The following is a 13,194-nucleotide window of genomic DNA, read 5'->3' on the forward strand; positions in this document are numbered from 1 at the left end:
TAATTATGTTCCTTGGTATTTACCTAAAGGAGCTGAAAACTTATATCCACACAAAAAGCAGCATACAGATGTTTATAGCAATTTTATACGTAATTGACAAAACGTGAGAGCAATCAAGACCTCCTTTAGTAGGTGAAGGGATAAACTGTGGTTTATACCGACAATGGAATATTATTCAGGGCTAAAAAGAAGTGAGCTATCAAGCCATGAAAAGAGATGGAAAAACATTAAATGCATAAGACTGAGCAAAAGAAGCCGATCTAAACAGGCCACATACTATATGATTCCAGGTCTATGATACTCTGGGAAAGGCAAAATTATGGGTGCAGTAAAAAGATCAGTGGTTGTCAGTGATCAGGGTGGGGGAAGGGATGAATATGCAGAGCACAGACGGTTTTTATGGCAGTGAAAATGCTCTGTATGACACCATAATGTTGGAATCTTGTCATGCATTTTCCACACCCGCAGTATGTACACCATCAAGAGTTAACTGTAATGTAAACAATGGAATTTGGGTAATTATTATGTGTCAGTAAAGGTGCACCACTTTTAATAAACTACTGTGGTTAAAGGTGTTAACAGTAAGAGATGCTTTGCATGTGTGAGGTCAGAGCATAGATGGGAAATCTCTCTACTTTGCATGAACTCTCAACTTTGCATGAACCTTAAACTGCTCGAAAACTTGAGTCAAAAAATACTGAGGCACATTTATTCTAAATTATAAGTTCAGTTTCACAGAGAATGTGAACTGTAGGGTGCCTGGGTGGTTCAGTGGGTTAAGTGTCTGCCTTTGGCTCAGGTCATGATCCTGGGGTCCTGGGATGGAGCCTTGCGCTGGGCTCCTTGCTCAGTGGGGAGTCTGCTAGTCCCTCTTCCTCTGCCCCCAACCCCCACTCCTGCTCTCTCTCTTGCTCTCCCTCTCTCTCTCAAATAAATAAAATATTTTTAAAAAGAATATGAATTCTCTTACTTTGAAGTTTATTTTCATGGATGCACTTTAAGTTCACCCAAAGATCAGAATCCCAAGGGAAGGCTTAATCAGGTAACATAGCACATTATTAATGCTTTAAACACATTCCAATGGAAAAACCACCTCCTCTTAAAATAAAAGAAAATAAACTTTGTATTTTAAGATGATTGGTGGGAAATGACTTTCAGAAGAAATGTTTTTTCTATAAATAAATTGTAGTTATGAACTCTAGGCATTGTATTAATCATAAAGGAGAGTCAAATCTAGAGAGATAAGCTGAGTAAGAAGTAGACTGAAGTTTAATTAAACAGGAAATCCAATGCTACCTATATGTTCAGTTTATTTAGAAAAATAAATGACAATCCATTGATCTTTAGAGTTCTGATGTAGAGAAAGAAAGAAAGAGAAAGAAGAAAGAAAGAAAGAAAGAAAGAAAGAAAGAAAGAAAGAAAGAAAAAGAAAGAGAGAAAGAAAGAGAGAAAGAAAGAAAGAAAGAAAGAAAGAAAGAAAGAAAGAAAGAAAGAAAGAAAAAGAAAGAAAGAAAAAGAAAGAAGAAAAAGAAAGAAAGAAATTAGATTTCCTCTGAAATATCCTAATGTGTTGGGAAGAGAGTCCCATATAAATCCTACAAAAGGATGAAATAATAAATAAGACCACAAAAGTAAGACACCCCAAATAGTAGCTATCTATAGACGCACAGATTAACAAGCAGGGCAGTGGCAGATGAAGTAATTTGATCCCTTTCTTTAAGGGAGAATTAGTAAATTAGGAAACCAGCTAGGAGGATTTTTTTTTTTTTAATGGTTAAAATAGTTCGTGAAAGAAGAAAAATCTTAACCAGAAATAAATTCTAGTTAGTGTTAGTAGTTTTCATGAAAATACTGTCACGGTTTTTACGAAGATGCTTATTTCTTTTTCTATATTAAGTTTTTAAATTTTAATTCCAGTATAGTTAACATATAGTGTTCTATTAGTTTCAGATGTACAACATAGTGATTCACCAGCTCTACACCGTACTCAGTGCGCATCATGAGGAGCGTGCTCTTCTAACCCATCACGTAGTTCACTTATCACTCCACCCACTTCCCCTCTGATAATCATCAGTTTGTTCTCTACAGTTAAGCCTCTGTTTCTTGGTTTGCCTCCCATTTTCCCCTCTGCTCCTTTGTTTTGCTTAGTTTCCCTTTGCCCATTGTTTTTTTTTTTCCCATAAATTCCACATATGACTGAAATCATACAGTATTTGTCCTTCTCTGATTGACTTATTTCACTTAGCTTATACACTCTAGCTCCATCCACGTTGTTGCAAATGGCAAGATTTTGTTCATTTTTTTTTTTTTTTGAGAGAGAGAAAGACCGTGCACGCAGGTGCACATACAAATGAGGGAGGGTGAGGGTCAGAAGGAGAGGGAAAATATTTTTATGTTGTACACCTGCAACATATTTCTTTCTTTTAAAAAAAATTTAATTTAAATTCAATTTAATTAACATATAGTGTATTATTAGTTCCAGAGGCAGAATTTAGTGATTCATCAGTTGCATACAACACTCAGAGCTCATTATTTCAAGTGCCCTCCTTAATGCCCAGTTACCTCATCCCACCCCCATTCCCCCAGGCCCTCAGCGGCCCCCCCCCCCCCACTCCCAGCAAGAAAATGTTAAGCAGGCTCCATGCAGAGCCTGAGGCAGGGCTCAATCTCCCCACACTGAGATTATGACCTGAGCCAAAATCAAGAGTGAGATGCTTAACAGACTGAGCCACCCAAGTGCCCCAAGATTTCATTCTTTTTATGGCCGAATAATTCTCCATTGTATGTATACATCACTTCTTTATCCATTCATCTATTGATGGACCCTTGGGGTCTTTCCATCGTCTGGTCACTATACATAATGCTGAAATAAACAGAGGGGTGCATGTATCCCTTTGCATTAGTATTTTGGTAATTTGGGGTAAATAGCGTTGTGATAATGGATCTTAGGGTAGTTCTATTTTTAACTTTTTGAGGAACCTCCATAATGTTTTCCACAGGGGCATCACCAGTTTGCATCCCCACCAATTCACAAGGCTTCCTTTTACTCCACATCCTCACCAACACTTGCTATTCCTTGTGTTTTTGTTTTTAGCCATTCTGACAGGTATGAAGTGGTACCTCATTGTGCTTTTGATTTGCATTTCCCAGATTAGTGAAGTTGGGCATCTTTTCATGTGCCTACTGCCCATCTGTATGTCTTCTTTGGAAAAATATCTGTTCAGGTCTTCTGCCCATTTTTAAAAATTGAATTACTTATTTTTGGGGTGTTGAGTTATATAAATTTTTAACGTATTTTGGATACTAACTCTTTATTGGATATGTCATTTGCAAAGATCTTCTCCCATTCTGTAGGTTGTCTTTTAGCTCTGTTGATTGTTTCCTTCACTGTGCAGAAATTTTTTCTTTTGATGTAGTCCCAATAGTTCATTTTTGCTTTTGCTTCCCTTGCCTCAGGAGACCTATCTAGAAAAATGTTGCTATGTTTGATGTCAGAAATCACTGCCTATGCTCTCTAGTAGGAGTTTTAGGTTTTCAGGTCTCACATTTAGATCTTTAATCTATTTTGAATTTATTTTTATGTATGGTGTAAAAAAGTGGTCCCGTTTCATTCTTTTTTTTTTTTTTTAATTTATTTATGATAGTCACACAGAGAGAGAGAGAGAGAGAGAGACAGAGACACAGGCAGAGGGAGAAGCCGGCTCCATGCACCAGGAGCCCGACGTGGGATTCGATCCCGGGTCTCCAGGATCGTGCCCTGGGCCAAAGGCAGGCACTATACCGCTGCGCCACCTAGGGATCCCCCGTTTCATTCTTTTGCAGGTAGCTGTCCAGTTTTCCCAACTCCATTCGTTGAAGAGACTTTCTCATTGGATATTCTTTCCTCCTCGGTTGAAGATTAACTGACCATATACTTGTGAGTTTAGTTCTGTGTTTTCTATTCTGTTCCATTGAAAATGTGCCTATTTTTATGCCAGAACCATACTGTTTCAATTACTAAAGCCTTGTAATATAACTGTGATACTTCCAGTTTTGATTTTCTTTTTTCAAGACTGCTTTGGCTATTCGGGGTCTATCAGGGTTCCATACAAATTTTAAGACAGTTTTTTCTGGTTTTGTGAAAAATATTGTTGGTATTTTGACAGGGATTGCATTAAATCTATAGATTGCTTTGAGTAGTATAGACATTTTAACAATATTTGTTCTTCTAATCCATGAACATGGAATGTCTTTGTATTTCTTGCATTGTCTTTAATTTCTTCCATCAACATTTGATAGTTTTCAGAGTAGAGGTCTTTTACCTCCTTAAGTTTATCCCTACCTATTTTATTATTTTTTAGTGCAGTTACAAATGGGATTTTTTTCTCAGTGTCTCTTTCTGCTGCTTCATTATTAGTGTATAGGAATTCAACAGATTTATGTACATTGATTTTGTATTTTGTCACCTTAATTCATTTATCAGTTCTAGCAGTTTTTTTTTTTTTTTTTTTTGCTTATTTATTTATTTATTTATTTATTTATTTATTGGTGGAGTATTAGCGTTTTCTATGTATGGTATCATGTCATCTGCAATTAATGAAAGTTTTAGTTCTTCCTTGCCAATTTGGATGTTTTCCCTTTCTTTTTGTTGTCTAATTGCTATGGCTAGCACTTCCAGTGCTATGTTGAATAAAAGTGGTGAGGGTGGACATCCTTGTGTTTTTCCTGATCTTAAGGGAAAAGCTCTCAGTTTTTCATGACTGAGTATGATGTTTGTTGTGGATTTTTCATGTAAAGGTTTTAGAGGTATGTTCCCTCTAAATCTACTTTGTTGAGGGCATTTATCATGAATGGATATTATACCTTGTCAAATGCTTTTTCTTCATACATTGAAATGACCATATGGTTTTTATCCTTTTTTTTAAATTGATGTGATATATTATATTGATTGATTTCTAAATATAGAACCACTTTAGCATTCTAGGAATAAATCCCGCTTGATTGCATGGTATGATTTTTTTAATGTATCGTTGGATTTGGTTTGCTAGTATTTTGTTGAGGATGTTTGCATCTGTATTCATTAGAGATATTGGCCTACAGTTCTCTCTCTCTGTTGTGATATCTGTATGTGGTTATGGTATCAGGGTGGTACTAGCCTCAGAATGGATTTGGGGGTGCCTGGGAAGATCAGTGGTTGAGCATCTGCCTTTGGCTCAGGTCATGATCCCAGAGTACAGGGATTCAGTCCTACATCAGACTCCCTGCTGGGAGCCTGCTTCTCCTTCTGCCTGTGTCTCTGTCTGTGTCTCTCATGAATAAAATAAAATCTTAAACAAATAAAAACGAATGGATTTGGAAATTTTCCTTTCTTATGTATTTTTTTGGAATAGTTTGTAAAGAATAGGTATTATCTTTTCTTTAAATGTTTGGTAGAATTCACCCATGAAGCCATCTGGTCCTGGACTTTTGTTTTTTGGGAGTTTTTTAATTACTGATTCAATTGCATTGCTGATTATCGGTCTGTTCAAATTTTTCTATTTCTTCCTGCTTCAGTTTTGGTAGGTTATATGTTTCTAGGAATTTATCCATTTCTTCAAGGTTGTCCAATTTGTTGACATACAATTTTTCATACATATAATATTCTCTTACAATTGTTTGTATTTCTATGGTGTTGAATGTTATTTCTTCTCTTTCATTTGTGATTTTGTTTATTTGGGCCTTTTTTTTATGAGTCTGGCTAGAGGTTTATCAATTTTGTTGATCTTTGAAAAAAAAACAACTCTTGGTTACATTGATCTGTTCTATTGGTTTTTGTTTGTCTGTTTTTATATTCTATATCACTTATTTCTGCTCTAATTTTTATTATTTCATTCCTTCTACTGGTTTTGAATTTTGTTTGTTCTTTTCCTAGATCCTTTAGGTGTAAAGTTAGATTTTTGAGATTTTCTCTTGCTTCTTGAGGTAGGACTGCATTAGTATAAACTTTCCTCTTAGAATTGCTTTTGCTGCATCCCAAAGATTTTGGACCATTGTGTTTTCATTTTGATTTGTTTCTGTGTAATTTTTTATTTCTTCTTTAATTTCTCCACTAATTTTTAATTTAGTAGCATGTTATTTAACTGCCATGTATTTGTGCTCTTTCTAGGTTTTTCTTTTGGCTGATTTCTACTTTCATAGTGTTGTGGTAAAAAAAGATGCATCGTATGGCTTTGATCTTTTTGAATTTGTTGATTTGTTTTGTGGTTTAATATGTGATCTCCTCTGGAGAATGTTCCATATGCACCAAAAAAAAATGTGTATTCTGTTGTTTTAGGATGGAATGTTCTGAATATATCTGTTAAATCCAGCTGGTCCAGTGTGTCATTCAAAGCTACTGTTTCCTTCTTGATTTTCTGTTTGGATGATCCATCCATTGAGTTAAGTTCAAGTCCCCTCTATTATCATATTACTATAGTTTAGTTTCTTTATGTTTATTATTAACTGTTTTACATATCTGGGTGCTCCTGTCTTGGGTGCATATTTATAATTGTTATATCTTCTTGTAGGATTTTCTCCTTTATTTATTATATAGTGTCTTTGTCTCTTGTTAATAGTCTTTGCCTTAAAGTCAAGTCAATTTTTCTGATGTAAGTATTGCTACCCTGGTTTCCCTTGACATCCAGTTGCAAGATAAATATTCCTCCATTTCTTCACTTTCTTCAGTGATACACTTGGATTCCTCTCTCTTTATTCTTTGCATACCCATTACTGATTTCTGATTTGTGGTTACCATTAGAAGTCTATATTAAGTTGATAGTTACTTATGTTTGAACCCATTCTTAATTCACTTCACACCACATTTTAGGTATATGGTGTCATATTTTACATCCTTTTATTTTGTGAGTCCCACAACTAATTTTTACAGATATATTCTACCTTTATTTGTGGAATTTTTTCTTCCAGTCTTCAGATCATTTTCTGGATTATTTACACTGGTAGGAGTCTTACCTTGTTGTATCCATGGGATGAGGTGAGTTTATGGTCCTCCTACTCCACCATCTTCCCCTGCTGTCCAAGGTGCCTATTTCTTTTGAATATTTCTATATACTTGAATTGTATGTACTTCTTAATTTCTTACAAATTAAAAACTATATTAAATACATTATTAGGGTCAGCAAGGAAACATATAAAAGGGTATGAACTTAATTAGTCAAGGCCAAGATTATAACTGGGCTTTACTATCCTAATCTAAGAAAGTTGAGTTCGGAGGGACATACATTGTTACTGAAGGTGTGTGTATATATTTTCAGTGAAAACAAAATCACAGAGATACATACTTGATTTCAAAACTATCCAGTGTGTCAAATCAGCTCCATAGCATTAAAAAGTGTGATTCAGTTTGAATTTATGTTCTGTATTATTTTTTCTATTTATACTAATCAAATATTCAGGAAACACTTATTATTTATCAAGAAAAGTATCATGATGTGGATATAAAACGTGAGAAAAACAAGATACAATTCTTGTTTTTACATAATTTAAAATCTAATGAAGGTAAGGGACTGACGGACAGTAAAATGAACTGAAAGACAAAACATGGGATGGCGGTTATGTTCATGGTAGGAGTAAAGAGGGTGAAAAATTAGGGCATGATGGTGTGGAATGAGGAGAATGTTCCAGAAAAAAGGGACAGTAACCACAAAGGAGAGAGCAAGGAACATTTAAAGAATTGGAAGTCATGTATAATGGAACATGGAATCAGGTAGGTGGTAATGCTGAGGAAGGTGGGGCATTGTAGACAATATGGAATATTTTGTTCTTTGTCTTAAGAGCAACTGAAGCGTCTGTAAAAAGGTAACTTTACATAAGCACATTTGTAAAAAGTCTTCTCTTGCTGCAGTGTTACTCAGCATTAGATGGGAATCCAGACACCATGAGGAAACCAGGAAGAAAGTACTGTCATCTACATGAGAACCTATTATAATTTGCAATAGGCTAATGATAGTAGAGAACTGTATAGATGTGAATCATATTAGGACGCCAGCAGATTTAGCTAGAGTCAGAAAAACAAACCATGGCTCAAAATAGTGAAAACTATTTATCCTTTGAGAAAAAACTAGTTAGGATTAGTTTCCCAATACTTGGAAGACTGTAAATCCACCAGACACAGTTAGGTTCTTCACTGGGATTAGTAAAGTCAATGATAAAAAAAAAAAAAAAAAAAAAGACTACTAATGTCATTAGGATTTAAGAAAGTATATATTAAGTTAAAATTGGAAATTATCAACGTTTCTCAATGTTTGAATTGTTTACTTGTACAACTTCAACTTGATAATGTAATAATCTACTCTTTGGAAACCATCTGTTATCCAGTGTGGTGATAAGTGTATTTTTTCGCATCTAGTATGAAATAATTCAGTCCTAGTTAATTTCACTCTGATGTCTAAATACTTTTAAAGAGCTACCCGCACATTAATCACATGTTATTTAGTACCTTTATGACAGTGTTAAATGTACCTTAGGAAGGTACCTTATTATCATAAATATCATTTAAATAATAAATTTTAATGTAAAAAGTGCCTTCAAATTCATCAGAGAATATTTTATCTTTATTCTTTTACATTGCTCTAATATCATTAGTTGGCATATGTTTCATGTATGTTCCTTATAAAAACTGTCCTAATTTTATACAGGACATGTACAGATAACCTGGGAATATTATGAAAATGCATTTTGATTCAGTAGGTACAGTGTGAGTATGAGATTCTGCAGTTCCAATAAGTTCTCAGATGATGCCAGTGCCTCTGGTCTAATTATGACATTTTTAGTATCAAGGTCTTCTAACCCCTTAAAAAAAAATTGAACTCACCGGATTTCTTTGTTGATGGCATCTAATTGTTCCTGAAGCATCATGGCTAGAGTCTGGGCATCAGAATGACCACTTGGGGAGAGAAGATCCATTGAACTAAAAATAGTTTCTCTGTCATCATCATCAATATCAGACATTTCTGTGTCACTTTCAAAAGGGTGGCTGCTTAGCACTCCAATTTGCTGAGTTCTATTCCACTCATGATCTCCAAGAGATTTCACCTGTGTGGTAAATATAAGAGTAATTATCCTATGTATCATACTGCTCATTATCAAAGCACTATTCTGAAAAATATCAACAAAAGGCACACATGCCTTTATAATTAACCTAGGAAAAAAGTTGATTATTACCATTTTAATGTATTATTTTTATAAAATATTTCATTGGCATCTGAAGTAATTGGCAGAAATTGTTAGCATGAACATCAAGAATTTTCACAGGAATGATGATGATAACCTTAAGTATGATTTCCAGTTCAACCCCAACTCAACATTTAAAGCATCTATGTCTGAAACATTTTTCCTTCTTTCCAAATATAACAATCTGTATTCACTTGTATTGAGGCATTTCCATCTCTTTTACTAATTAGTCTTACTTACACGTTCTTATTATAGGCTGATACTACAAATATTATCACACAAGTCATATAATAATTCTCTTCCCAACCCTCATTTACATAGATTCTTACAAAGTATAATTAAAATAATATTGAAAAGTGATTTAATTTCATCTCCACTGCTCTGATCACTTAAATGGTTCACTGATTTTTTTTTAAGCCCAAGGCACACTAATTTATAGGACTATGGTTTTTTATTTGATATAATAAATCCCTCATGTGAATGAAAATCTTTTTTTTTTTTTTTTTTTTTTTTGTAAGTAATCTCTACACTCCATGTGGGGCTAAAAGTTATGACCCAGAGATCAAGAGTTGCATGTTCTACTGACTGAGCCAGCCAGGTGCCCCGATACAAATCCTCAGTAACCTATCTGCCAGTGTCTTTCAAAGCTGGGATCTGAGGATAGGGGCGGAAGGGATGTGAGAGAGGACCTAGAGTTTTTTGCATTTTAAAAAATTGGTTTTTATTTTTGTGGTGATGTAAAATGATTTTTGGTGGGGGACCACATGATATTTCCCAGAGTACTTATTTAATATTTAAGGACCTGAATTAGCATTTGTTACAAATTGTTTTGGTACCAAGCAGCACTAATTTATTTATCATCTAAAAATGAGAAAAGAACTAAGATGGACTTCATTTATTCTTCATTTTTTCACTTCTTATTCATTCATTTAAGAGATATTGAATGCCTGCTATGAGGGATGACACAGGTACCAATTAAAAAACATAGGGTATCAAGAACCTGTGTACAAATAAGGACAAGTAGGTTATATAGTATTCAACAGATAAAGGTGGTTGGGAAGAACAAACAATACTTAAGTCACAAAGGAACTAAATTACTTCTCTGTAAAATTCAACTATAAATTGACAATATACATAGCTTACAAACTGATTGAATAAAGACTCGCACCTGAGTTTATCATGAAGAGTTCTCTATAACACTTTCAATAGTTTATGTACAGTTTCTTCAAAGTTTTATTAAAATAGTAATTATAATTAAAATATTTAATCCATTTTAATTGACAATATGAAAATCACTGTGTAAGTCAAGCCAAGCAAAAGTCCATTTGTTTAGCAATACAGCATAAGGGATTAAAAAAAACCGTGGAATTTGAAACCACATAAATAGAGGTTCAAGTTTTGACTCTATCACTTTGCTGGCTGTATAATGTTGAACACTTAAAATTTCTGAGCTTCATTTTTTTCTATGTCTGAAGCTAGTATAAAAATAGCGCCAAATTCATAAGGTTATGTGGACACACCTGGGAAGGCTTAGTTCAACTTCTGGCACCTAGCAGCGGTTTTACATAAGTTATAAAAATATGTCATGTGTCACACTTGAAACTAAAATTTCTAGCGTTTTGAATTCTCTCATATTAAAATTCTATCCAAGATGGAGCAGTATATTTACTTAGAATCATCAAAGACTTGAAATAAAAAAAAAAAATAACCTTTGCCTCATCTCTTCGTACACCCATGCGGCCTCTCCTGGGTCTTCTTATTACTTTAGTTGTCCTGTAATCAGACTGGCTGTCCACAAGGGAACCAACGGAATACCGCAACTCAGCTGAGGTGTCTAGATGAGTTCTAGAAAAAGGAAAAAAAAAAAAAAAGGCAATATGCAATGTAACTAATCTCAAAACTTAAACTTCCCAGAAAATCACTATCATTTGCTTAACTGTCAGTAAAGAATAAAGCATAAACTCTCAAGAAAAAAGAAAAAAAAATTCAAGGAATTGTCATGACTCTTTAAGATCTCTTCTGAGGCTTGTGTCAGAAATTCTGGTCCCAGGTCCATTCTTGAAAGTTAAGTGGATTTTCTGTTTAGAATATAAAAAAGAAAACCCTGCCTATTCATTAATTATCATTTTCAACTGTGGTAGTAAAATGAGATGTGTTAAGACTGACAACTAAGATCCATTGGCTTCAATTCTGGCAATACTCTTTAGTTCAACTACTTAGTGTACAGATCAATATATGTTGTTTATTGTTGTACCTGTTGTAAATATTCCCTACTAATCTAACAGTAAAATGTGTATACTTTAGGGGTTCTAGAATTCTCTATTTTTCAGAGTTCTACTATGGAAATTAATAAAATACTTAAAATCAGATTGACTCAAGGTTAATAAACTTATTTTTAAATAAAATAGGATTTCAGCTTTTGATAAGACATTGTTTCAAAAAGATAACGAAAAATCTTTTGATAAGCACATTTGAGTCTGAAATCTGCTCAGAGATGAAGTAGTTGGAAAATTCCAACTGAAAAATACTATCACACTGATTTTCAATAACCATGATAATAAAGTATACTGTAATCAAAGTGTAATAAAGGTTTCCCTAGACAAATTATTTCTATATAGATTTACAACAAATTCAGTTTATTGCTATAATAATGATGATAACAGTGACAGCTTGATGTCCTATAAAATGATCAATTGTCAGTAGAAAATATGCTTAATGCTGTATTTTCTCTGGAACTGGGGCTCCTGATGATCTACGCTCTTTCTATTAGTTCTCTGTGGAAAAAGTAAAGGAAAAAAACCAAACAATTCCAAATGATTGGCAAGATTAGAAAAGGGTAGGTAGAAGGGAGAAAAAATAAGGGGAAATATCAGAAAGGGAGACAGAATATGAAAGATTCCTAACTCTGAGAAACAAACTAGGGGTGGTGGAAGGGGAGGTGGGCGGGGTTGGGGGTGACTGGGTGGTGGGCACTTGACGGGATGAGCACTGGGTGTTATTCTGTATGTTGACAAATTGAACACCAATAAAAAATAAATTTATTAACACCCCCCTCCAAAAAAAAGAAGAGAAAAGGGTAGGTAAAGTCTAGTTTCTGCAACAGTAGAAGACATTGACTTAACTGATGGAAATCCTTGTTTTGTCAAATAGAACTTTAAAGCAAATGAACTAAGAAATCATCCACTAAGCAGAGGACAGATATTGTTTTTTTTTTATAGAGGTGAACTTGAAATTTAATCAAGCAAACTGGTTTTATTATGGATTAGTCATATATAAAAACTAACGAACCAGGTCATACTCATAAATAGGCCTCTATAACAGAGCCTATGTTTTATGAAGACAAAGGCCAGACTTTTAGTCACCACTGTATGCTTAAGGGGGTATTCCTAGCATAAATAAACACTTGATAAATACTGGTAAGATAATGAATCAATGAAATTAATTATAATACAGTCTAAACTATCTACTTCAGAATATTCTGGGTACCTTTTGCCTGTCACTGTTTGGGTAGTGTCTTTATGGTCATCAGAGTGGAGATTCTAAAATTATAACTCATCATCCTAGGAGTATCATTTTCTTGTTTTCTCTCTCAACTCCAGGCCATTTATAAAAACATGAACCAAAATGCAAATCTGCTCCTATTGACACAGCACTTAAAACTCTTCAAGGGCCTTTTACAAGGCCCTCCACAATCTAGAACTCTCCTACTTTCTAGCTTCACTTCTAGTTACTGCCTCCTGTCTCTCTCCATCTAGCCATATTGACTTCTTTTCAATTTCTCAAACAACTCACACTTTCCTCTGATCCCGAGCCTTTGAACATACTGTCCTTTCTGCTGCAAATAGTCTTCACGAATTTAAGTGTTTAACATTTTTAATGTCTCAGATTAAAATTCCCGTTGTCTTATACTACTGTAGCCCCTGGTATTCCCTTTACTGTAATAGTCCTCATAGTATCCCTGTATTTCCCATTTGAAACATGTATTCATCATCACTATTACCACTATAT

At 34.3% G+C, this 13,194-nt stretch overlaps 1 protein-coding gene across 23 annotated transcripts in view; it reads right to left on the reverse strand.

Annotated features, from left to right (window-relative positions):
• Positions 1-13,194, reverse strand: part of PPFIA2 (PTPRF interacting protein alpha 2) — a 469,116-nt gene that overhangs the window by 77,524 nt on the left and 378,398 nt on the right. For all 23 annotated transcript variants that reach the window (XM_038558539.1, XM_038558538.1, XM_038558557.1 and 20 more), the window contains 2 exons: positions 10,896-11,031; positions 8,828-9,048 (listed from right to left, as the gene is read on the reverse strand). In XM_038558539.1, the coding sequence (XP_038414467.1) occupies positions 8,828-9,048; positions 10,896-11,031 (357 nt within the window). The remainder of the gene's footprint in view (positions 1-8,827; positions 9,049-10,895; positions 11,032-13,194) is intronic.

This window comes from Canis lupus, chromosome 15 (assembly GCF_011100685.1).
Source record: "Canis lupus familiaris isolate Mischka breed German Shepherd chromosome 15, alternate assembly UU_Cfam_GSD_1.0, whole genome shotgun sequence".
Classification (NCBI taxonomy): domain Eukaryota; kingdom Metazoa; phylum Chordata; class Mammalia; order Carnivora; family Canidae; genus Canis; species Canis lupus.